The sequence below is a fragment of the Prionailurus bengalensis genome, chromosome A1, assembly GCF_016509475.1.
Source record: "Prionailurus bengalensis isolate Pbe53 chromosome A1, Fcat_Pben_1.1_paternal_pri, whole genome shotgun sequence".
Lineage (NCBI taxonomy): Eukaryota > Metazoa > Chordata > Mammalia > Carnivora > Felidae > Prionailurus > Prionailurus bengalensis.
This window is the reverse complement of record NC_057343.1, coordinates 178,046,301-178,072,088: the sequence shown is the minus strand read 5'-3', so window position 1 is coordinate 178,072,088 and position 25,788 is coordinate 178,046,301. Positions and strand designations below refer to the sequence as shown.

At 47.9% G+C, this 25,788-nt stretch overlaps 1 protein-coding gene across 1 annotated transcript in view; it reads right to left on the bottom strand.

Annotated features, from left to right (window-relative positions):
• Positions 1 to 25,788, bottom strand: part of SH3PXD2B (SH3 and PX domains 2B) — a 105,404-nt gene that overhangs the window by 23,620 nt on the left and 55,996 nt on the right. Inside the window, exons 5-7 of the mRNA XM_043595955.1 lie at positions 15,951 to 16,042; positions 12,004 to 12,029; positions 3,893 to 4,027 (exon numbers count right to left, since the gene is read on the bottom strand). Coding sequence (XP_043451890.1) covers positions 3,893 to 4,027; positions 12,004 to 12,029; positions 15,951 to 16,042 — 253 coding nt within the window. The remainder of the gene's footprint in view (positions 1 to 3,892; positions 4,028 to 12,003; positions 12,030 to 15,950; positions 16,043 to 25,788) is intronic.

The following is a 25,788-nucleotide window of genomic DNA, read 5'->3' as shown; positions in this document are numbered from 1 at the left end:
ATAGCCTAAGAAGAAACCCACTTCTGGGGCGCCTGGGTGGTTAAGCATCAGACTTCAGCTCAGGTCATGATCTCACAGTTTGTGAGTTTGAGCCCCATATCGGGCTCACTGCTGGCAGCACAGAGCCTGCTTTGGATCCTCTGTTCCCTTCCCTCTGTGCCTGCCCCCCCCTTCTCTCTCTCTCTCTCTCTCTCTCTCTCTCACACACACACTCTCTCTCTCTCTCTCTCTCTCTCTCTCTCAAAAATAAATAAACATTAAAAAAAAAAAAAAAAAGGGGCACCTGGGTGGCTGAGTTGGTTAAACGTCTGACTCTTGGTTTCGGCTCAGGTCATAATCTCATGGTTTTTTGAGTCTGAGCCCCACATTGGGCTCCGCGCTGACAGTGTGGAGCCTGCTTGGGATTCTGTCTCCCTCTCTCTCTGCCCTTCCCCTGCTCACGCTGTCTTTGTCTCTCTCAAAATAAATAAATAAACTTAAAAAGAAAGAAAGAAAGAAAAAAACCCACTTCTGAGCTGGGACAGGGGAGAGAAAGGTCATCCTGAATGGTGAGAGTAAAGAATGTAGCTATCTTCACTAAGGTATGCAAGGCACTAACCATTTTACTTACACTGTTTTATATAATCTTCAGATTATCATCCCCATTGCACAGATGAGGAAACTGAGGCTCCAAGAAGTCAGTACGCTTGTCCAAGTTCACATGGCTCAGGGCAAAGCTGCTATGTGCACCCAGGGCTAAGAGATACTGAAGCCACTGCCCTGATGACTTATCTGAGACACTGAGTTTGCATTTGCTCGTGTCAAAGTAAATCTGGCTGCTGTGTAACTGAGAGGCCTCTCACCCAGACTCAGGTCCTCCTCCTTTCGAGAAGGGCTTGTACCCTGTGGCAGGCAGAACAGTGACTGGCCAAAGATGTCTGAGTCCTCATCCTGGGAACCTGTGCCTATGTTAAGGAACTAAGGTTGCAGGTGGTGGGATCAAGGTTGCAAAGCAGCTGAACTACAAATAGGGGGTTATCTGGGGTTATCAGGGTGGGCCCCATGCATTACAGGGGAGGCAGAAGAAGAGTCAGGGAGGTGTGGCTGTGGAGGAAAGACGAGAGAGGCACAGTACTGCTGGCTCTGAGGACTGGGGAGGGACCATGAGCCAAGGGATGGGGTGGCCTCTAGAAACTGACTGGAAAAGGCAGAGAAGCAAATCCTATCCAGAACCTGCAGACGGGAACTCAGCCCTGCCAACGCCTTGATGTTAGCCCAGTGGGACCCAATTTGGACTTGAGACCTACAGAACTGTAAGATAAATAATTTACGTGGTTCGAGGCCACTAAGTTTGTGGTACTTCGTCACAATGGCAACCGGAAATTAACACAGGGCCCAACAGGCTCTGCACAGTATAATGGAAAAACAGGATCTGCTCCCCAAGATCACATACCTCCAAGCCCTGGAGACCCCAAAAAAGAAGAGAAGGAAGGGCCAGCCTACTGAGTAGCCTTTCTGGTTTTACAGGGAGGCCTTTGCTTTTGACCTCCCTGACTTGGAAGTCACCTACTTTACTCGGCTGGATACTCCTTTTGCAATACAAGTTTTGGTGGCTGTGTGTGTGTGTGTGTGTGTGCACGCGCGCGCGTGTGAATGGGGTGGATAAGTCTGTGGAAAACCAGAAATTAGAAGATACACCGTATGTCTTCCTAAGAACTCGTATCTGCCGGTATTTGTGTGGGGGTTCAGGAAACTCACTATATAACAACGACAGTAACGTGTGCCAGACTGTCACAGTGCTTGACATCTGACTGGCGGGATCCTCACAATAGCCCTACGAGCTGCCTACTATTACTGCCCCATTCTACAGATGAGGAAGCCGAGGCTCAGAGAGAGGCTGTGACTTGACTAAGGTCACAAAGAAAGTGGCAGAGCCAGGATTCATTCCTAGGCTGTCCTAGCCTCACAGTCTCAGCTCTTAACTCTGCACCAATGCCTCATGCGTTGCTAGAGGGAGAGTAAATTGCCATGACCAGTTTGGAGGCAATTTGGCAGGATCTTGAAATTCAAAATATGTGTACCTACGGTCCAGTAGTTCTATGTCTCATTGTCTAACCTAAAGAAACACTCACCAGTGTGCACAGATATTCTATTCATGGTAGAGAAAAATATGGCTTAGGTAGATCAACAGTAGGCAGATGTTAAGGGAATAAAAGCTGAATGTTGACTAAAAAGCATGTTGCAGATCAAAATGATCAAAAGGTACAGAATGATAACACTGGGGTTAAACTATAAAGTTATATCAACACACACAAAATGTTGTGTGTGTGTGCAAATGGTTACGTATCTATGTATGGGCACACATGTAGACATACAGTTCACACACATACACACATGCACAAAGACACACATATACATATATGTATATGTACGTGTATACAGTTATCAAGAAGGATTCGGAGTGAACCGTTAGAGGGTCTATTTGGGGTTTTGAAAGGGGACTAATGTTGAAGCTAGTGGAAAAAGCAGATTTTAACTTTATGGTTGTTCTAAGAAGAAGGTGTCCAGTATTACTTGGCTGGTAAAATACAATCAAAAATAAATGTTGCCAGTTTTTTGGCCCCAGGAAGATTTCATTGTCTGCCTCCTTTCCCCTGCCGCCTTCTGGACACACGAGGCTTATCCTCAACACCCCATCCCGGCTTCCACTCTCCTCCCAGCCACAGAGTCTTCCCGACTTCACGCAAGTGGGCTGCCCAGAGGGGTGGGGGCTGCCTTCCTTAGTCCCTGCGGAGCACATATTCATTCCCAGGAATCAGAAAGTCACGTGCCCTTGGGGCCAGCTGGAATTGGTTTGGAATTCCAGCTCGGTAACCTGTCATGAGATCTGGGGTGAGTGACCACGTCACTTAGCGTCTTGTTTCTTTGGCTGTGATGCAGGGATGGTAGTTGCTATATTGAGTAATTAACGAGTTTGGTTGGCTAATGCAGATCTCATGACTGTGGTAACATGATTCAGATGCTGCTGCAAACACAGCTTTCCCTCTGTTTGTTGGCCGTTTGTTGGTCCTTAACTGGCCAATGGGGTGTCACAAAGACGGGCCTGCCAATCATATTATTAGGCAAGGTCACATTTTAGCCACAACAAAGCGGGTGGGTTTATGCCACTTTTTCCTGGAGAGGAGCTGCTCACCCCCTATTCCTTGTCCTTTTCTTTCGATAGTGCTGATGGCTACTCTGTGGCTAAGGAAGGCAACCGGGAGGGAAACCCACATCCTTGAGTACCTATTGTGTGCCAGGCACACTCTAGGCACTATCTCATTTGATCCTTATAATAGCTCTTTGAAGTAGCAGCGTTTTCTATTTTGTATATTTTGCATATGAGAGAATTGATGGTCTGAGAGGAGCAGCAAGCTGGACTGCTGTGAGATGCAGAGTTCAGGCTCAGTGTCGGATCATACCATATTCCGTCCCAGACCTGGCCAGTGTACATGACCAGCGGCCCCCGTGATGACAGGTGGGCCAAAGAGTCAGGTGGCGCGTCCGTCCCACCAGAGCCTACAGCTGGCGGGGCCTTCGTGAAGACTCCCACGGTAATCAAAGGCAATGTTCCAGTGGAATGCTGGACTCCATGTCTCTAAGTGCTTTGAAACCAGAAGACACGTTCACGAGATGTGACCCTCAGAATAAATCAGTAACAACTGACCCAACAGGATGGTGGTGAGTTGTGACCAAGGGGGATATCTGAGCACCGTGATCAAACAGAGGCAGCTTTCTAAGAGGTTGTCAGCTGGATCTGTGGAAACGGCCCAGCTCAGATCAGCGATTGCTGTTTCTGTGTTTCTAAACATCTCCTGTCCTAGGGGCTCGGGGACAGTGTAGGGCGGGGAGGGAGATGGTTTAGTTCCCCTACCTGACTCGTTCTTCTCGATGATGTCCACCACCTGCCCCACGCTGAGGCTGATCTCCGAGCTCTCCTGCTTCTGGTAGTCTGCCACCACCACATACTGCTCCAGGACCATGGGGTCCACTGAGGTCAGGTCACCCCCTGTGGATACAAAACCCACATGCAGCCACTGCCCACACGTGAAGGAGCGAGAGCCAGGGGAGAAGGGTGGGTCAGGAGAACATTCCAAAGAGAGAAAGAAGCTATCATAGGACTTACCTTGAGGGTCACCTCATCCATTCCTTCCTGCATAATTTGCTCGTGCAACCACCAAAATTTACCAAATACCTATTCTATGCAGACACTGTGCAAGGCACTGGGGATTCAGAGTTGGTCAAGATATGGTACCTGCCTTGAAGAAGCAGACAGCCTGATGGGAAAGTGCATTCATGCATACCAATCCTTCCTTCCATCCATTTATCCGTCCATCCACCCGCCCATCCAAAATCACTCATCTTGTAATTCAGGAAGTCACCAGTCATGTTCCAGACCCTCTATTAGGTGCTGGGGGTACTAAAGTGAATGAAACAGACATGACTCCCAGTCTCAAGTAAGTTAACCTAGTTGGGGCACATAAACAAATGTACATCATGACAAGTATACAGGATAACAGAAGTATTAATTTTTGATAGCTACATTGCTGGAAACAACCAGGAAGCTGGACCAAGACTGGGAAAGGGGATGCCACATTCAATGGGGTGGTGAACAAGACCTCCCTAAGACAGGGGCATGAACAGAAGACATGAGAGGATGGGGAAAGAACGGTGCAGGCAGACTCTTGGATGGGAAAGGGCCCGGAGCCTTCTAGGAACTGGGAGGAGGGCAGGGGACTGAAGTCCAGTGAGTGAGGACAGCGGTCCCGTATGAAGACACACAGGCAGGCAAGGGCCAGAGCAGGCAGATAAGAAGTTTGGATTTTTTTCACCCTCAAGTAGAAAGCCAGGAGAGGACTTGAAGAAAGGAATGACAAGTACAGATTTACATCTTTAGAAAGATAATTCTGGCTGCCACACGGAGCCCGGAAAGAAAGCAGGAGACCAGACGGAGACCAGCTGTCAGGCAGGAGACGGCCGTGGCTTTGGACCATGGCAGTGGCAGTGGGAGAGAAGGGTGTGGACAGGTGCGCCAGGAGAGGCAGTTTCCACAGGACGCGGTGGATGGTGCCCTCTGGAGTTGTGTGGTCCTGGTTAAGCAGTAAATCACACCTGCCTAACAAAAGAAAAGATATTGCAGACTATGGCTGATGTAAAGGGAAATCTGCATTCAGAGACTCCAAAGAGAAGGGAATGGCCCTCTTAGAGCAGCAGACGGAATGCGGTGGGAGGGCAGCCTGACATTTCTGGCCACAGGGTCTTCATTTTCTGCAAGTCCTGATTCACAGCATTTCCTCCTATTGTTTCCATAAACAACTGAAATAGCCAGGGAATCCCACCTCTCTGTGTCCAAGCACACCCGGTAACGGAGTGGTGTGCGAGCGCCAGGCCACCCTGAGCCCGTTTTGTGCATCTCTTCCCAGCTCTGTTGGGTGGCGCCTTGCCGGTAGCTTGAAATTGGCCACCGTGGGAGTATTTACACCATGGATATTGGCAAATGCTACAAAGCAGGGCTTTCGATCAGAAAGCTGGTTGTGAAGTATTTACCAGCATGCCAGTGCCCTCCAGCCTCCGGCATCCAGAAAGAGCACAAAAGCCCTTTGTCAGCACCATGCGCTCTGAATTTTTGATGTGGGAAGCCAGAATAGGGCATTGTAGCAGGGTGAAGCGTTACTGCCTCTTGGCTCTGTGACTGAGGCCAGTGCCTCTTCCCAGCTGAGGTTGATGGAGGGAAACAGGAGTGGGAGGGTCCCAGGGCCACCCTGGGTAGAGAAAGCACGGGAACAGAGAAAGAGCAGAGGAGAGAGAGGGAGATGTAGGCCAAAGGTTCGGGAGCAGGTCTGGAGGGAAGCAGCCCCACACGAATGCCCGTCACACCACACGTAAACTGTATGGCTGCACACCATACATAAACTATGTCAACACAACCACCTGGAAGGTGGCTACTACCTTGTTTTACAGACACGAAAAGAGAGGCCCCGAGATATCAAGTGACTTCCCTCGGGTCCCACAGCTGGATGGTGACAAAGCCAGACTTGAATCAGGTCCACCTGGCTCAAAGGCTCCCAGCGTGGTGGGGTGTGGTGGGGGTAGGTGAGGAAAGAAAAGACGCTAGGGAAGGAAGTGTGGTCTGAGGCCCGCTTGCTTTCCTTCCCTGTGGGTTCCCATGAGCACCTGTGAGCACCCCCGGGGACCAGTAAGGCCAAGTTTTATTTCCTTGTGTCTCTCAGGGGTATCTTCTCTCCTCCAGCACCTCTCCTGAGGCTGGCCTGCAGGGCTGACTTCCTCATTGCCTTGAGCACAACAGTCCACCCCAGCCAGCCCAGCTGGGCTTTTGGTCGCCTTCGAGCAAGCTGGTTATTGCCCCTCCCACTGCCCCCACTAGATAATAAGCTCTGGACAGCAGAAGTCTTGATGGTGTCCTGAACCACCTGGCACTGGGCCCACAAAGATCCTACCATGTGAGTGAATGGAGGTAGATTCTGGATTGCTGGAGGCTCCTGGCCATTGATAGCTGGGGACAATTTCCCCAGGGAATGCAAGAGGTAGAGACTCCAGAGTCTAGAGTTTTTACCCCGGGATATAGCCTGCCTTGGGGATCACAATCCCAGGAATGCAGCTACTCTTCTGATTTGGCCCTCTGGTGGGCTGTATCCAGGCCAACTGTGTTTCTCTGTGCCTTAACTTGAGAGAAAGAACTGGAGAAGACAGGAGAAAAGTATCCACTTCACAGTCAGGTTGGAACTTGTGCCCACTGCTCAGGTGCCCAGGGTCTTCCAGGCTGGAGGTCAGGGGGCTGGTGGAGTCACAGTGCAGCTGTACTCATGCCTGGGGGTTCTCTGCTGCCACCTGGAGGCAGGTCGGGATTCTTTGTCACAGAGCCACAGGTTTGATGAGGGTGGACCTTTTTAGTGCTTTGTCACCTGACTTTACTCACATCCTCTGCACCAGGGACTGAGTGAGGCTTCTTTGGGATGGTGGTGGTGGTGGGTGGGGGGAGGGGGGAAACGACACTTATAACTGGTCTCTATCCTGTCCTCCATATTGCAGAGTGCTTGCTTCAAAAATGCTACTCTGATCATGCCTCTCCCTGCTCAGCACCTGCTGTGGCTCCCCAATGCCCTCAGGTTCTCTACAATCTGGACTCTGCTGGCCTTTATGGCCGTGTCTTTTGGCTCCCTCATCCCTGGTGTACCTAGAAAACATCATAGGCTGTTTTCAGGATGCCTTTTCCTCTCCTCTGCATTCACGTGGGAACCACCTATTCTTAGCCTCCTAACTCGTCTCTTGCCCCAGCCTTGACTGCTATGATTTGCTCTGGACACAGCAGCTATAGTGATCCTTTCAAAAGATGTGTAAGATCATGTTCCCCAAAGGTCAAGACCCTACAGTGGCTCTGCCTCACTCAGGAAAAGCCCGGTGGCCCATGGGGTCCTGCCTGATCTCTCTGACCATGTCTTCTCCACTGTGCCCAATATGGCATAGGAAAGTGCATGGTTCAGCGTCCTGCTCAAGTGGTATCTCATCAACGGGACCTTCTCTTGACCACCCTGCACTGCCTCACCTAATTTTATTTTGCCATAGAGTTTTAAAAAAAAACAAAACACAGAGTCTGTGTAGTCACTAGTTTTCCTGTCTGTTTTCCCACTCTAGAACATAAGCCCCATGAGTGCAGGCTCTTGTTTAGTGTTGGACTCCCTGCCTAAAGGCTCACAGGCCCATGTGGTCTGCTTTGGTGCAAAGGGAATTTGGAAAGTTGTTCTATTTTTATAGGGTTGTAAAGGAGAAGGAGAGGAAGAGGAAAAATTATTATTATTGACAGAACCTGTATGTGGCCTGCAAACCCTAAAATATTTGCTTTCTGGCCCTTCAGAGAAAAAGTTTGCCAACATCTGGCCTAGAACGTGAAAGGCACCTACTAGGCTCAATGAACACCTGAAGGAAAAAAAAAAGAATATTCTAAAACTCATCCTTGGCAGACTTCCTTCATCAGAAAGAAATTAAAATGTCTTCCTTTGTCATACCTACAACATTTCATTTTCTTTATCCTCCTATTCGTTCTACCAGACTGTAAGAAGGCTTCCCACATCTTGTTTACCTTTGCATTCCCTGGGGGCCTAGAGCACTGTCAGGTACACAGTAGGTGCTCAGTAAACATTTAATCAACAACTGCATTTGTCCTGTTCACTCGCCACTTAGCACAGACACTCAACGGATACTTGTGGACTGAATCGACAAATGATGAAGGGAAACTTCTAGAAACTCTTTGCTTGGCATGGCGCCAGGCCTCCTCCTGTGTTGAGAGTTACAGAAGGCACCTGTCCATCTTATGGGCAACCAAAGACTGTTCCTTCTTGCCTACAAGTAGGGATAGAGCTTCGATTAAGTCAGGGTCCAGTTAAGTATGGTTGCTCTGTCCAAAAAGTTAATTGTTGCCACCCAGTTTTAACAACTGATGGTGGTACACCTGTACCATATAGTTTTCAGGAATCTGATCAATGGAGTGATCTATTCATTTCTGCACCAACTCTCCCAACCATGCTGCCAAGGGCATTTGGGAGAACCAACAGCAGTGACAGAATCAGAAAATCACGGGACTCACTGCAAACAAGACACAAATCCAGGAAGTGAGGAGGTCAGGGAGCAAGGGTTAGGACTCTGGGCTGGCGATGAGCAGATCTGGTACTGGCACAGGGCTCAGGGCTGGCACTTCCTCCAAGACTTGCTCAGGGGCCACGTCTCTGTCTTACATCTCCTTCTTCTTCTTCTACGACAGCAGCTTTTATACTGAAGTAGCCTGCCATTAAGTGGTTCAGAAAAAAGTGCATGGGGCTGCCTTTCCAGCAGTTCTTTTGCCTTCATTTTACCCAGAGCACTCAACTTACGAAAACTTCATTGGTTTGACTACCAGAATTCTCACACTAGGCTTCAGGCCACACTAGGCTTCAGGCTTTAGGTGGACACCTACCGGTGGACAGTGATACTGCACCCAAGCTCTATAATGCATGTAATAGCAATACCTCAAGCTGATGCAGGTAGCTAAGTACTAGGAGCTACAAGTTTGAAATCAAAGTGTTCCTAGGTAAGCAGTGTCATTCTTGTGGTCCAGCAGGAATAAGAGAAGGAAAAGGTGAGCATAAAGGAGGAGATTCGACAGCAGAAGGGTGATTTTGACATTGAGGAAGTGCTATAAAATATTCTCAAGAGATACAGTGCCTAATCTACCACAGAATTTCCTAGTTGGGATGTTTTGATTCATGATGACATGTTTTGAATTTTATTAAATTTTTTTTTAATGTTTATTTTTGAGAGAGCGAGCAAGCAGGGGAGGGGCAGAGAGAGAGGGAGACACAGAATCTGAAGCAGGCTCCAGGCTCTGAGCTGTCAGCACAGAGACCAATGTCAGGGTCAAACTCATGGACCGCAAGATCATGACCTGAGCCCGAGGTGGATGCTTAACCGACTGAGCCACCCAGGTGCCCTGACTTGTTTTGAATTTTAAAGATAACTGCCATGGACTGAATTCTGTCCCTCTAAAATTCATATACTGAAGCTTTAACTCCCATGGGATGGCATCTGGAGGTGGGGCCTTTGGGAGGTAATTAGGTTTCGATGAGGTCATGAGGGTGGGGCCCCCAGGATGGGGCTAGTGCCCTTACTAGAAGAGACACCAAAGGGCTCGCTCTTGCTCTCTCTCTGCCATGGGAGGACACAGAGAGAAGGCAGCAGCCTAGAAGCCAGGAAAAGGACTCTTGCCAGAACCTGATAATGCCGGCACCTTGATCTCAGACTTCCAGGCTCCATACTTGGAAAGAAATAAGCTTCTGTCGTTTAAGCCACTCAGTCAATAGTTTTTTTGTTATGGCAAAATATAGTGAGCAATGATAAAGTGGGATTTTCTTTCCAGAAATTGACCATACTGCCAGTCTTACTGGAAGCGCCAGTAAATCAGAGTATACTTCAATAAGTAAAGGGTAGAAAAATCAAGAAGAAAGATGCTCCTTAAATAATCAGATGACCTCTTAAATTTTGGTGGGAGGATTTTTTTCTTGCAAGATGAGCAGAAGTTGAGACCACATTAGCCAAAGTCTGCTGGCAAATTCTGGAGACAGGTGAGCTTTCTCCAATTCAGAGTACCAGCACAGAAATCTCTGGGTTTGGGCTGTCGACCTTAAATCCCTTTCACACTCAATCAAGAAGGCCATTACTAACACAGAGGAAGAGTTCAAAGGTCAGATAAAAAAATAAGGCTCATCTCCGCATGGGTCCTTAGTCTGAAAAGAAAAATGTTATTTTCCATCCAGCTGAACTATAAATAAATCCACCCCTCCATCATTGCAGGTGAATGATGTAATAGTCATCACCACAAATTAGAGCTTCTTCTCTCTTTTCCAGACCAGTCCCCTCATCAAGCCTGTTCCGACCGGACACTTTGGTTTTTGCAAACTAGAGCTGTCTCTTTCCTCTCTTCCTTCAGCCGTTCTCTCCAGGAAAGTCTCTGCACACTCAAAGCCAGAAACTCTTGTGATCAGCCCAAGAGTTCCTCTTCTCCTCTCTGTTCTTTTCTAAGAAACGTATCATTATCCTCAGAGCCCAAGGGCTGTGCACAGCTTGAACAGGATGCCATGGCTCTGGCCAGTACTTATTAAACGCAAAGTGCAGCTCTAAACAGACTGGCTGGGGAAAGGCGGGCGTTCGTTCCAGACACGAGACCTTGAGGCAGAGACCTAGCTCCTCTCCACTTTCCCTTGCAAGCACAGCTTGGGCCCTGTAAAGCTGACCACAGGCCCTGTACCCAGGGGCAGTAAAGGGACCAGGGCTACTGAATTTGGAATTTCTACTGATGCTGGACAGGGACATCCATGTGCTTTGAATTAATGGCAGCACTATAAAGACGGCAGCAAACACGTATCACTTAAAATGTGCCAGGCACTGGTCTGAGTGCTTTATACATATTACTATAAATCCTACAATAACCCTCCAAGATGGATTACTATTATTATCCCCCATTTTACAGATGAGGAAATGGAGGGCCACGAGAGGAGGCAGGCATCCTTTTTTACTTCTGGGATCTCTGCTTGGCCCTTCTCTCCCCACAGCATTATCAATGCCCTCAAACTTCCTGGAGTCCTAGATACATAAAAGAACTTGGAATTCTGGAAGCTCTGAGGACCATGCTGGCTCCAGGTGTGGTGGTGTGGGTAGGGGACTCTGCAGATATGGGGGGGGGAGGGCGCAGATAATACTGGGTTTGCAGAAGAAAAGGTTGGACTATTGTGAGTCTAAAGTTATCAACCCCAGGCCTGCGATGACTCAATCATTCCTCTGTGCATACCTAAATCCCCACCTTCTCTTTTCCCATCACTGCTCTAGGGAGTGGAAGGGGTGCTGGGAAGGAAGGGAACTGGTGCCCGGGAGAAGGGAGTGAGTGCCAGAGGTGGTGGAAAGAGTCGCCCTTATTGCCCAGCAATAACAGCAGCCCAGAGGCTGGGCCCAAACCTGTGCCTCCCGCCTGCGCACCTCCCCGCAGCCCTAACTGCCCCTTCGCTCTGTGGAAAGCTCCCGTCCACTCTTTAAGACCCAGTGTCCCTCCTTTTGTGACCCCTTCCAACACCTGAGAAGAATGCTCTTAGCTGTGAGTCACCACATTCCTCTGTCTACAGCAGAATAAAGGTATTTAATCCCCTACAGGTGGTCAGGAGGTATCGGGCTCCCCTATTCCTCTGAGGCATTCTCAGGGAAAGACAGCAGGTCTTATCCACTCTAACTTTTTGACACAGGATGCAACAACCTCCAACACTTTTTTTGGAAAACAGGCTGGGGTATCAACCAATCAATCAAGCATCAACCCATCCATCCACCCATCCACCCACCCAGTCCCATGCTGTATCCCTCAGGCAGTGCCCAGGGACTGGCAACCATGGGTGCAGAGTAGGGGTATGCTCACCATTGAATGAATAGGAGAAAATGGAAAAATATTCTTACCAGATTTCTTTTTCCCAACATGCTCCCTGCACAGGAAAGAAAGGGGTGGGAGAGAATAACAAGTCAGTACTGTTATATAGCGACACGAGTTATTCCATTAGGAAATGGAGATTCTCCATTCCACATCAGCTCCAGTGAATGAAGAAAAGCCAAGTCAGCCCCAGGGACCCAGACTCTTCAAAGAAGAAAGAACTCCTTTTCATTTACTCCTTTTGCCTGATAAGTGCTTCGGTGCCCTGGGGACTAGCATCTCCACTCTGTTTGTAGAGTAGGGGGCCCTGGGGAGGAGCTGATGTGGGGGCATGCAGTATAAAAGCAAGAGTAGGCCCCCATGTTGCACTGAGCCTGATGCGCACCTCGTCAGGCACAGCAGAGGCCCTGTCCCACCTCCTGGGGGTGCCCTGAGCCATATACACGAAGCAGAAAGCTCTTGGCAGTAAGTGGTGAGGGGAACACACTATAACACTGGGTAGGAGTCTGGATAGCAGTGAAGAAAACACATCTCCCTCGTGGTGACAGAGAGAACACTACCGTGGGCTAGAATTCACACCGAACAGTGAGTAATGTATTTGTCAACCCTTGTATTTGTCAACCACATCAGAATGTGTACATACCGCTGCATCACAAATACAGTATGACAAATCAGGGTTTACACATACTTTTTAAGTAAATTATCCCAGTAGTAAAAAGGTTTCCAATGCCATAAAGAGAAAAGGGAGGTGACAGGGTGGTTGGGTTGAGACAGATGTTGTGGTGGCAATAACATTAGCCAAATGTTATTACCATATGCCAGTACCCTGCTAGATACTGTTTAGTTCACTCACTTAACACTCAGAACAGCCCTTGGGAATAAGTACTCTTTTAATGCCTATTTTATAGATGAGGAAAATGAGGCCCAGAGAGGTTAGGTAACTTGCCTAAGGCTACACAGCTAGTAAGTAGCAAGCGGAAGCCAGATCTACCTATCTAATTTTTGTTTTATGTTTATTTATTTTTGAGAGAGAGAGAGAGAACGCGAGCAAGCAGGCGAGGGGCCGAGAGAGAGGTGGACAGAGGATCGGAAGCAGGCTCCGCGCTGAGAACAGAGAGCCTGACACGGGGCTTGAACTCACTAACCGCGAGATCACGACCTGAGCCGAAGTCAGACACTTAACCAACCAAGCCACTCAGGCGCCCTACATTTACCTAATTTTCAAAAATTGAGCTATCATTCACACATCATAAAATTCATTGTTTTAAAGTGTAGAGTCCACTGGTTTTTGGCATCTTCGCAAGGTTGTGCAATCATCACCCGAATTCCAAAAAAATATTCATCATTCCACAGGGAAGCCCTGTACCTATAATGGTCACTTGCTATCCCCACCCCTCCGAGTAGCTGGCAAACGGTAATTTGCTTGCTGCCTTAAATGACTGGTCTATTCTGGACGTTTCATATGAATGGGATCATACAGCAAGAGGCTTTTTGTGATGGCCTTCTTTTGGGTGGAATGTTTCCAAGGGCCATCCATGTTGTACCATGTGTCAGTATTTCATACCATCTGATGGCTGAATGCTATTCCCTCATGTGTGGGTAAACCACACTTTGCCGATCTGCTCATCAGCTGATGGGCATTTGGGTTGTTCCCGCTTTTTGTCCATTATGAATATGCATCTATCAACATCTGAGCTGAGGTCAGATGCTTAACTGACTGAGCCACCCAGGTGCCCAAATTTAGTCTCATTTTACAGTCTGGCTTTTTAGCCACCATGTAATGACGCTTTCACCGTTATCTTAGAAGGGGGTGAGGGGGCTCAGACAATCCCCTGAGCCTGGGGCCACACTCCTGTGCAGCTGGGAGGAGTGGCAGGGCCCCAGTGCTGGGCTGCGCAGGTCGGTCGTGATGTCCCCTGGCCAGGCACTACCTCAGTGGGGCTAAACTTCATCACCCGTGAGTGGGGGGTTGGGGGGGGTGGTGGTGAGAGCTACGGAGGAATAATGTAGCTCAGGCTTCCTGGCACTTGCTGTGGAGACACTGCTGGTCAGAGCGCTGTATCTGGACCGCCCCAGTGAACCCTCATGACAATCCTCGAGGGTTACTCCATTTCACAGACGGAGACACGGAGGCCCAGGGAGGCGAAGCACCTCAGCCAACATCAGAACCCAGGAGACCTGGCTGGGGCCCACTCTCCTGCCCGAACCCTGGCCTGGCCAGGGGCAGGGGGGGCTGCAGCTGGGGCAGGGGGCTGGGGGCAGGAGGGGGCTCTTGGTTTCCAGCAGCAGCAGCAGCAGCATGTGTGGGCTCACGTAGGCACATTACCTCTCTGTGTGACATGCCTGGCAAGGTCCCAAGTTTTCCCGTGCACGGCAGCAAAAACCTTCCTTTAACAGCACCGTTTGGAATCCATCTCCTGTCTGCCTCAAGACTGCTGGGAAAGACCCCCAGTCTCCACCTTCAGCCCTGACTCGGGAACGAGCTTCAGGAGGCTGACCAAGGGACCAGCTGCTTTGCTGCTGTTCATTCCTCCCTAAGCCAACAACCAAGGCCCACCAGGGACTGCCTGAGGGGCACCAGAGCCATCCCCTGGGCCCTCAGCAACCCTCCAGGAAGACGTCACCAGGTAAGTACCTGCCACGTGCCAGACTCTCCTTTATCGGCAGGGTGGTGTTCAAGCCTCACAACCATGATGCGATCAAGGTCAGCCAAGCCCACCTTGCTGATGAAACAGAAGCTCAAGGAAGTCAAGACACTTGTTCAAGGGGACAAGCAGGAAAAGGAAACAGAAATTGGGAACTTTTCCTTCTTTCCAGGGAGCCTCTTGGAACTAGATACATATCCTCCAGCAGGATGCTGGTTAGCTGCCGTAGCTGTTACTTTGTGCTTTCTTTGGTACAGTCCAGGCGATGTTTTGTATTTTTAGTGGATGTTCTATTGGTGTGCATGTGTGTGTGTGCACGTGCTCTCTCTCTCTCTCTCTCTCTCTCTCTCTCTCTCTCCCTCTCTCTCTCTCTCTGGTCAAAGAGCCTGGCTGGCACTTCTCAGCCCTTCCTGACAGGTGCTGTCTCTTGCTCCTAGGACCCCATGACGGCCCTGCATCTGTAGGCTGGTCTCCCCTCCCCTCATGGCGACTGCAGACACACATGGTGGTCTCCCCCACAACAAAACTTGTCAAAAAGCACTATGTGTATATCACTGTCTCACTGGCGGGGCATCCGGTGCCATCAACTCCTGGTATGTGACAGCTAGAAGGCAGGTGGGGAAATTATTTGCCGCATGCCCCAGGTGGTGGGGACTATCGGCTGTGCACGGACAGGCGCCAGGAAGTGCTGTCTGTCTGCCGTAGGGGCTGTGGTGAACATTTTGGATAGCACTGGACCCTGGACGACCAAGATCAAATCCTGGCCCTGGCCCCGTAACCCTGAGCAGGTCTCGTCACTCACCCGTCCATCTCCCTCACGGTCCTGAGCACATTCACCCTTGTGGGCAAGGCACTGGGATGAATCTCCTGCACAGGCCCTGCCTCAAGGGCCCGTAGCCTCCTGTTTCTAGCATGCTCCATGCATTCCGTGGTTAAGTGTGGATCTGTAAGGGGTTCCTTCCCTGGGAGGGCCACATGGAGCAAGGCCCCACCAGGGCTCAATCAATGGGATCCAGCTCAATTCTTACTTTGCTTTAGCGGCATCTGGGTGGCTCAGTCCGACTCTTGATTTTGGCTCAAGTCATGATCCTAGTGTCATTGGATTGAGTCCCACATCAGGCTCTGTGCTGAGTGCGGAGCCTGCTTGGGATTCTCTCCCTCCCTCTCTTTTTGCCCCTCTGCCCCACTTGCATGTTCTCTCTCTCTCTCTCTCTCTCTCAAATTAAGAGAAAATCTTTACTTCGCTATACTCTCATTCTTCTTGGGGCTGGCCTGGCAGCAGGGACAGCTGTGAGGGCACACTCTGGGAAGCTGTACACACGCCAACTTACTCTTTGGGGGGATTCAGGTCCTCAGGTCTTGTCTCAAAGAACTGCAGCACCTCATCACACTGAGAGATATAGGGGGGAAGCTGGATCAGGGCCTGGAGAAGAGACACAAGTGAGTCCAAGGGAAGGAAAGGGGTGTCGGGAACGCAATGAGCCAGGGGTTCTCAAACTTGGGTATGATCAGAATCTCTTGGCGGCGGTGGGGGGGGGGGCGTGTGAAAACAGATGGCTGGGGACCAGCCGCAGATTTTCTGATTCAGTAGATCTGGGGTGGGGCCTGAGAATGTGCATGTCTGACACCTTCTCTGGTGCTGCTGCTGGTTTGCAGACCTCACATACACATGCATGCACACACATGCACTCTGTAAACACACACACACGCGCGCGTGCGCATTATGGGCGTATCTGAACAAATAACACGCACACATTTAGATAAAACACTCAACTATGGACTTCATGCCACGTCATCATTCTTACACAACTTCGTCTCTACTGGATATTGGGTGTCTACTGCACAAACATATTCTAGTTTACCGACCCAGCTGCCTAGTGGTGAATGCTTAGCTTGTTTCCAACACGCCCACATGGATGTCTTAACTCACAGATCTGCAGTGTTAAAGTGAAGGTGCAGCTTTAGGATTTGGGTGGAGGTTAGAAGTTCCCAAGTTATGGGGCATGTGGGTGGCCCAGTAGATTAAGCATCTGACTTTGGCTCAGGTCATGATCTTACAGTTCATGAGTTTGAGCCCCACATTGGGCTGGCTGCTGTCAGCACAAAGCCCGCTTTGGATCCTCTGTCCCCCCTCCCCCACTCGTTCTCTTAGATAAATAAAAAAAAAATTTTTTTTTAAGTTTTACTTTTTTATTTTTTTTAATGTTTATTTCTGACAGAGAAAGAGAGAGAGAGAGAGAGAGAGAATAAGAGAGGAGAGCAGAGAGAGGGAAACACAGAATCTGAAGCAGGCTCCAGGCTCTGAGCTGTCAGCATAGAGCCGGATGTGGGGCTCGAACTCACAAACCATGAGACCATGACCTGAGCTGAAGTCGGACACTTAACTGACTGAGCCACCCAGGTGCCCCGCGCCCCCCCCCCCCCCCGCCAAAAAAAGTTTTAAAGAAAAGAAGTTCCGAGGTTACTGAGGGGTTGAAACATCTGGTATCTCCCACTGCCCGAGTCATATAAATCTGCCATCCCAGCTCATCAGTTAAAGGACCCTCAGAGGTGTGCCAGCGGATTGGATAAGGAGTGGGTAGAAAGCACAAATGGGACTAGGTGTCGTGCTAATTTACCTACCAATAGGTATCCATTCATTGATTCAACAGACATGATCTTTGTGCCCAGAACTGCATGGTTTCTGTGTCCAATACAAGAAGTATAGGGTACATCCTGATCACGAAGGGATGTGAAACTAAGACATGGCTCCACAACGAATAAACAGCTCAGCTTAACAAATCTATTTAAGCCCCTTCTGGCGCAGCTCCTGAGGACGCGGATCTGTGTGCAGTAACGCAGCTTCGTGCACGCATTTTATTACAAACTTCTCTGCAGGGAGGGTGCCTGGGCCCATGCACACATTTGAATAGCACAGGCCATTCTGCCAGCCCACAGTCATGCTCTGGAGTGGGCAGGACTCCCGTACCCCCTTACCATGCTGAGTGTGAGCTGGGTGTGGAAAAATCGTGCCTTGTATTTTCTACATGACAAGCCTCCATAAACTCACCTCCCATTCATCCCCTGCAAAGTGACCCCCACAACCCTGCTACAGGGCTGTGATGGACTAATGGGGAGACGGATGCAGGGGAGGTCTCCAACGGAACCCTTCTTGGAGTCTCAAGAGGTATTCTGAGTTATTTTTCTGGTTTTTAAAAAGTTAAAAAAAATTTTTTTTTAATTTTATTGATTTTTGAGAGACAGAGAGAGACAGAGCGTGAGTGGGGGAGGGGCAGAGAGAGAGGGAGACACAGAATCCGAAGCAGGCTCCAGGCTCTGAGCTGTCAGCACAGAGCCCGATGCGGGGCTGGAACTCACGGACCACAAGATCATAACCCGAGCTGGAGTTGGACGCTTAACTGACTGAGCCACTGGCGCCCCTGGTTTTTAAAAAGCTTTAATTGTGGTAAAAGACACATAAAATTTGCCATTTTTATCATTTTTTTTTAAAAGTAGGCCCCATGCCTGACATGGGGCTCGAACTCATGACTCTGAGACCAAGAGGTGCATGCTCTATTGACCGAGCCAGCCAGGTGCTCCATCATCTTAACCATTTTTAAGCATACGGTTCAGTGGCATTAAGTACATCCACTGTGTTGTGCAATCATCACCAACACCCATCCCCAGAACTCTACTTTGCAAATCTGAAGCCCTGTACCTATTAAACAATTCCCCCTTTCCCCAGCTCCTGGCAATCATTCTGCTTTCTGTCTGCATGAGTCTGACTACTCTAAGTACCTCATACAAATGGACTGATACATTTGTCCTTTTGTGACAAGCTGCTTTCACTTAACTAATGGCCTCTAGGTCCATCCATGTGGCAGCATGTGCTGGAATTTCCTTCCTTTTCAAGGCTGAGTAACACTCCACCGGAAGGATATGCCACATTTTGTTTATTCGTTCAGCCAAAGATGGTCACTTGGGTTGCTGACCCTGCACAGCCTTTGAGTCAGGCTCCTGTCCCGGATCTAAAGTGGGAGAACACATGCGAAGCGGGTGGACATGTTTTTAGTAGGGTGATGTCCCCAGTTACTGTCCATGCTCTATCCTTCTGGGTTGAAAGATGTTGACCATACGGGGCCTGATATTTGTGGTTCGTTGATTTTGTTAGCCTTGAAGTAGCTTCTGCTCTGTAGCAAATCCCCAGGAACTGACCTTTTCCAGGCCGGAGGCAGACAGCCCAAGAGGGAGAGAGTGGGCCCTCCCCTCCCCTGCCTCTGGTCCCTGACCGCCTTCTCCTTCTGGTTTATTCATTCTTCCTGGGACGAGCTGCCATCTTGGGGACCCCTGTGGCTCTCTCATTCCTCCGAAACCCTGCAGTTCTTACAGTTAGAACCACATAATGAAAGAGCTGATTATATGCTGGACCGTGGCTGCTTAGTGGGCAGAAATCTTGCGGCTCCCTCCAGACTGCAATAACACCATTCATTCCCTTATGTGGGCTCAGCACTCGATGGCTCCTGAAACGCGCTTGTCTGTGTCATTCCATGTAATCCTGGGAGGGCTGGCCCATTTCAGAGATGGGCAAATGGAAGCTCTGGGGAAGTAGGTAGGACCTGAGAGCCCAGGACTGGCTGACACCAGCTCCTCTACCCCAAATCTACAGAGGGCAGGGGTACATAGTTGCTCATCCTGCACCTCTCTTCATGCCTAGACAGTGCTGGGGAGACCTTCATACCTGGTTGAAAGTATTCACTGGATCAATGACATGAGGAAATGGACTGGATGTGGCCACGTGGCCCTGTTTGGGGACAGCAGGGTGGGCCCCGAGGTGGCCATGGCCTCTGCCTACAGGGACTTCAGCAAGGGTGCTCCTTGCTGAAATGAGCAGAGGCTCCAGAAGGACCAGCGAGGGAAGGGACAACAAGGCCCACGGAAACTTCCTGACAATGCCAAGTTCTCTTTTGGTTTTGAGTAATTCCTGGGAAGTAAAAGCCAAACCTCCAAACCATAAAATACAGCCAAGTTACTAATAAAAGGCAGCCCGAACGCTTTGATGTTTGCCCCTTCCATTCTGGAAGGACAGGCTAACAGTAAAAACATGACCTGGGGCAGAGCAATACTCCAGAATCATCTTGTGTTTGGTCAGTAAAGACAAAGAACCATAGTTCCAGGAAAACTCGGTTCTTCCCTGGATAGAGTCCGGGCCTTTTGGATAAATGTGGCTGGTCAATGCAGGGAGGAGAGGAGAGGTAAGAACAAGTGTTGTTTGCTGAGGGTGACGAGGAAAGGTCAGACAGACCCAGCTCCTCATTCTGGCTCTAGCCATGTCCCATCACCTCTCTGAGCCTCAGTTTGCTCATCTGTAAAATGGAAATCACTAACATCCATGTCGGAAGGTTGTGCTACAAGACTTTAAGACTTCCATCATACACCAGCCCCGTGGTAACATTAAGTTAACCCTTTGTCTCTCAGTACTGTATCAAGTACAATAGGGTGGTGGTTCCCAGAGGTGGTTTTAGAGCCAGCAAAAGGACTCTTAAATAACAGCGGCTTGGCTAGTGAGGGAGTTTTCTCAGCTTCAAAAGAGTGCCCCAGAGAATGAACACTTCTCTCTCTTTACATTTTATTTTTATCATGTTTAAAAATTGACTTACTTTGAGTGAGGGGAGAGAGAGAATCCCGAGCAGGCTCCACGCTGTCAGCAGGGAGCCTGATGCGGGCTTGAACTCAAGAACTGTGAGGTCAGTGACCTGAGCCCAAATCAAGAGTCGGATGCTTAACCGACTGAGCCACTCAGGTGACCCTCTCTTTATATTTCAACAATTTTATTTTAGGGTGATAAGAACAGTCCCCATGAGATCTACCCTCATAGGAAATTTTAAGTGTACAATACAGTATTGTTGGCTGTAGATCTCTACAGCTCATTCATCTCGCTTGCCTGAAACTTTATGCCCGTAGGTTAGTAACTCCCCATTTTTCCGTCCCTCCAGCCCCTGGTTAGCACCATTTCGCTCTGTGATTCTATGAGTTTGACTATTTTAGATACCTCATGTAAGTGAAATTATGTAGTATCTTATCTTTTTGTGACTGGCTTATTTCACTTTAGCACAGGTTCATCCACATTGCCACACATTCAGAATATCCTTCTTTTTAAAGGTGGAATAGTAGTCTATTGTACGTATATACCACATTTAGGTTGTTTCCACGTCTTGGCTATCATGAAGGGTGCTGCAATGAACATGGGAGTGATTATATCTCTCCCAGATCCTGACTTCAATTTCTTTGGATGTATACCCAAAAGAAGTGCGATTGCTGGATCACATGGTAGTACTATTTTAAGTTTTTTGAGGAACCTCCATACTGTTTTTCAGAGTGGATGCATTTTGCATTCCCACTAACAGTATGCAAGGGTTCCAATTGCTCCATATCCTTACCAACACTTGTTTTTTTGTTTTTTAATAATAGCCGTCCTGACAGATGCGAGGTGATATCACATTGTGGTTGTCACTTGCATTCCCCTGATGATTAGTGACATTCAGCAGTTTTTCATATATACAGTTAGTCATTTGTAGATCTTCTTTGGAGAAATGTCTATTCAAGTTCTTAACCCATTTTAAAATCAGGTTATTAGCTTTTTTGCTATTGAGATATATGGGTTCTTTATATACTCCGGAGATTGACCCCTTCACAGATACCTGATTTGCAAATATTTTCTCCCATTCTGTAGGTTGCTTTTTTTTCCACTCTGTTGATTATTTCCTTTGCTTTGCAGCTTTTTAGTTTAATACAGTCCCACTTGTTTATTTTTATTTTTGTTGCCTCTGCTTTTGGTATCAGATCCATGAAATCACTGCCAAGAGCCCTGAAATATATCCACACATATGGGCAACTGATTTTTGACAAAAGCGCCAAGAACATACAATGAGGGAAGTGACAGTCTCTTCAACGAGTGGTGCTGGGAGAACAATATCCACACGCAGAAGAATGACATCGGGCTCTCATCTCACACCACACACAAAAATCCACTCCACGTGGATTAAAGATTGAAACATAAGACCCCAGACTCTGGAATTCCCGGAAGAAAAGGCTTTTCTAACTTGCCTCTTAAGAGCAGGACCAGGCTGCATGGAGCTTTGGGCAGGCAGGCAGCAGCAGCTGGCTAGATTTAAAGACATATCCTTTGTTCCTGTCGTTTCATTGCTCTTATTTTTATTTTTATGGCAAATGATGCCAGTTTTATATTATGGTCGTGTTAGAAAACTTCCTCTAAAATGTGTATTTTTAAGAAGTTAAAAAAGTGAGTTCATTTGAATAATAATGATACAGGGGATAGCATATAGTAAAACTCTTGAAGAGAGGTCTCAAATGGCTGGTGTCTGGTGAGCACAGCTGTTAGGTGCCTACAGTTTACTTGTTTTTTAATGTTTATTTATTTTGAGAGAGAGGGAGAGAGCATGCATGCATGTGAGCAGATGAGAGGCAGAGAGAGAAGAAGAGAGAAAGAATCCCAAGCTGGGTCAGGGCTGTCAGCACAGAGCCCAGTGCGGGGCTCAAACCCACCAACCGTGAGATCATGATCTGAGCCAAAATCAAGAGTTGGTTGAGTGTCTGACTCTTGATTTCGGCTCAGGTCATGATCCCAGGGTCGTGGGATTGAGCCCCGTGTCAGGCTCCAAGATGAGCATGGAGCCTGCTTGGGATTGTGTCTGTCTGTCTGTCTGTTTCTCTCTCCCTCTGCCCCTCCCCCCCTTGTGCTCTCTCTTTAAAAAACAAAACAAGGGGCACCTGGGTGGCGCAGTCGGTTAAGCGTCCGACTTCAGCCAGGTCACGATCTCGCGGTCCATGAGTTCGAGCCCCGTGTCGGGCTCTGGGCTGATGGCTCAGAGCCTGGAGCCTGTTTCCGATTCTGTGTCTCCCTCTCTCTCTGCCCCTCCCCCGTTCATGCTCTGTCTCTCTCTGTCCCAAAAATAAATAAACATTGAAAAAAAAATTTTTTAAAACAAAACAAAACACTACATTATGGGTGTGCATACTCACGTGTGTGTAAGCTACACTCCAATGATGGTTAAAATCTGAAGCATCTTCACTAGAAATGATCATTTTTAGCAAGTAAAAAACTCTGATCACAAGCCCTCCCTCCTGAAAAGGCTACTTCATGGCTTCTGTTGTCTTCACCTCTGATCAACACCATAGCCTTTATCCACCAGCACAACAGTTGTTAGAAATGAAATTCTTTACTGGTGGAATGAAGAATGTTCTAGAAATATTCTCAGATACTCTAACCCTTGCATAAAAAGAACCTGACACATCCATCCTCCAAAATGGTGCACCGGGTCTAGGATTCTGAATCCACTGTGTTCTGTTTCTTCTAGGGGATTTTACTATCACACCAGCTAATCACCAGTGGGATTAGCTGATCCTGGCACAGGGATAATCATTCCATTTGTCTTGAGGAAACGTTCATGTGAAGTGGTGTCAGACAGTTGGCATTCCAGTAAGCTTGCAGAACAACTTGAGAGGCTGTTTAGGGAGGTGCTTGATAATAAATGTTTGTATATGTGGCAGAATTTGGCATGTTTTCACTGTGTTCTTCAATGAACAGAGGTTCTTAAATTTAATGTAGTCAAATAAATCAATCTCTTTATGGTTGGTACTTTGTGCCTTTAGAAAGCCTTCTAAACCTAGAGATTATCAAGTTTCCCCCCCCCCCCCTATTTTTACCTTCTAAAGCCATTTACAGTATTGCCTCTTACATTTAGGTCTTTAATTTCCTTGGAAATGATTACATGTGTGGTGTGAGGCAGGGATTAGTTATCTTTTGTTTGTTTTCCTCATAACGATTCCCATTAAAATTTTTTTTTAATGTTTATTTATTTTTGAGACAGGGAGAGACAGAGCATGTACAGGGGAGGGTCAGAGAGAGGGAGACACAGAATATGAAGCAGGCTCCAGGCTCTGAGCTGTCAGCACAGAGCCCGACGAGGGGCTAGAACTCACAGACCACAAGATCATGACCTGAGCCGAAGTCAGCTGCCTAACCGACTGAGCCACCCAGGCGCCCCATAAGGATTCCCATTTACTGAAGAATCCAACCTTTCCTCAATGACCTGTAAGGCTGCCTTTGCCAGTATTAAAATGTCCAAATACACACAGGTCTGTTTCTGGATTCTCTATTTTGTTCCAAAGGTTTGTTTCCTTATGCCAACACCATACTATGTTAAGTACTGTAACTTTATAATTGGTCTAGCAGAGCAGAAGGTTTCTTCCTAGCTGGTAACTAGGTCTAGGGATACCTACAGCCTTTGTCTATCTTTCCCTATTGGAGACTACCAATTTCTACTAAAATAAGGCTAAGAGTGATAGATTAAATTGGCTTAAATCAGCTCACAACAATGTCAATAACAGATACCCAAATGCTAAATAAGTCTATGTAGTCTGTAAAAGATTTTGCAGACTGTGTGAATAGATAGTTTCATCTCCCTCCAGGAGGGCAGTTCCCTTGAAGCTAAGCCAGGGAATTTGGCCAACCAAAACCCCAAAATATCTGCTCTGCTTCTTATGATGCAGTAATAGCAGGGGGTGGTAACTTCCATGTGGCTCATACAACGTAAGCGGCTTCTTCCCTATGGCTAATCCAAGTGAATTCATGATCTCCGTACCATTCCAAGCATCAGCCAGACGCAGGCAGCTGCTGCTATCTGTTCGTTTCAGGGTTTTATTAAATCTCCTTTTCAAAATCAAATGTCTAGAGGTTTGTGACCCCCTGGGTATGAGGAAAGTGTGACTCTGGAGAGGAGTTGGGTGGGCAGGGGAAGAAGCAGGATAGCACAATTTGGTCTGAGAAATCCTCAGCTGGCCAAGGTGACCCCAGAGGTCCAAAGTTCTTGCCAGCAAGGCTGGCACAAAGGACTTTTAGGCTCTAGAGGTTTGAAAAGACACAAAGCACAGATGATCCGAACTTTCCTCTGAGAGCTGGGAGGCAGTAGTAGCATCTTTGTGCCTGGGTGACCTTCTCTGTGCTTCACTCCCCAATCCTTTTTTAAGGGTATCTTTAGGAGAGAAAGAGTCTGAGTTTATCTACGTCTATGAAATATATGCTTGAATATTTTGATCTCTTGAAGTTTTACTTTCTTTTTTTTTTTTTTTATTTAAAATTTTTTTTCAAGGTTTTTTTTTTTTTTTAATTTTTATTTTTGGGACAGAGAGAGACAGAGCATGAACGGGGGAGGGGCAGAGAGAGAGGGAGACACAGAATCCGAAACAGGCTCCAGGCTCCGAGCCATCAGCCCAGAGCCTGACGCGGGGCTCGAACTCAACGGACCGCGAGATCGTGACCTGGCTGAAGTCGGACGCTTAACCGACTGCGCCACCCAGGCGCCCCATGAAGTTTTACTTTCTTAAGAGAGGCCATATGTGGTATGTGAGTGCCAAGGCCTAAAAGGCCAGGGTTCAACCATCAAACTCTGTAATACTCTCATTGTAAGTAACTTTGTCGGGCCTCTGTTTCCTCATCTACACAATGGGAATAGTAAAACCTACTTCTCAAGGTTATTGGAGGGATGAAACGAGGTTATGTCCAGTAAAAAGAGGACAGGAGTGATCAGGAATGATTTTCCACCCTTCCATGACATCTCCTGCCAAGACAAGGGTCATCTATGCCCACACTGCCTCCTTTAAATTTTTTTATAGATGTATTGAAGTATAATTTATGTACATAAGAACCACCCATTATAAGCGCACAATTCAATGATATTTAGTAAATTACAGAGTGTGCAACCATGACCACAATCCAGTTTTAGAACTTTTCCATCACCTCAAAAATTTCCCCCACCTAATTTGCAGTCCATGTCTGCCTATGCTGTCTTCAGGCCTAGGAAACCACTGATCTGCTTTCTGTCTCCGTAAAGTCGCCTCTTCTGCACATTTCATGTAGATGGAATCATGCAGTATGTAGTCTTTTGCATCTGGCTTTTTTCAGCATCATGTTTTTGAGATTCATCCAAGTTGCAGCATTTATTGGTCTTTCACTGCATTTTACTGTCGAATAATGGTCGATTGTATGATTACTCCACATTTTCTTTATCCATGCGCCTGACGATGGACATTTGGATTGCTTCCAATTTTGGGCTATTATGGATTAGTACTGCTAGAACATGTACCTCCGAGTCTTTGTGTGGACATAGTTTT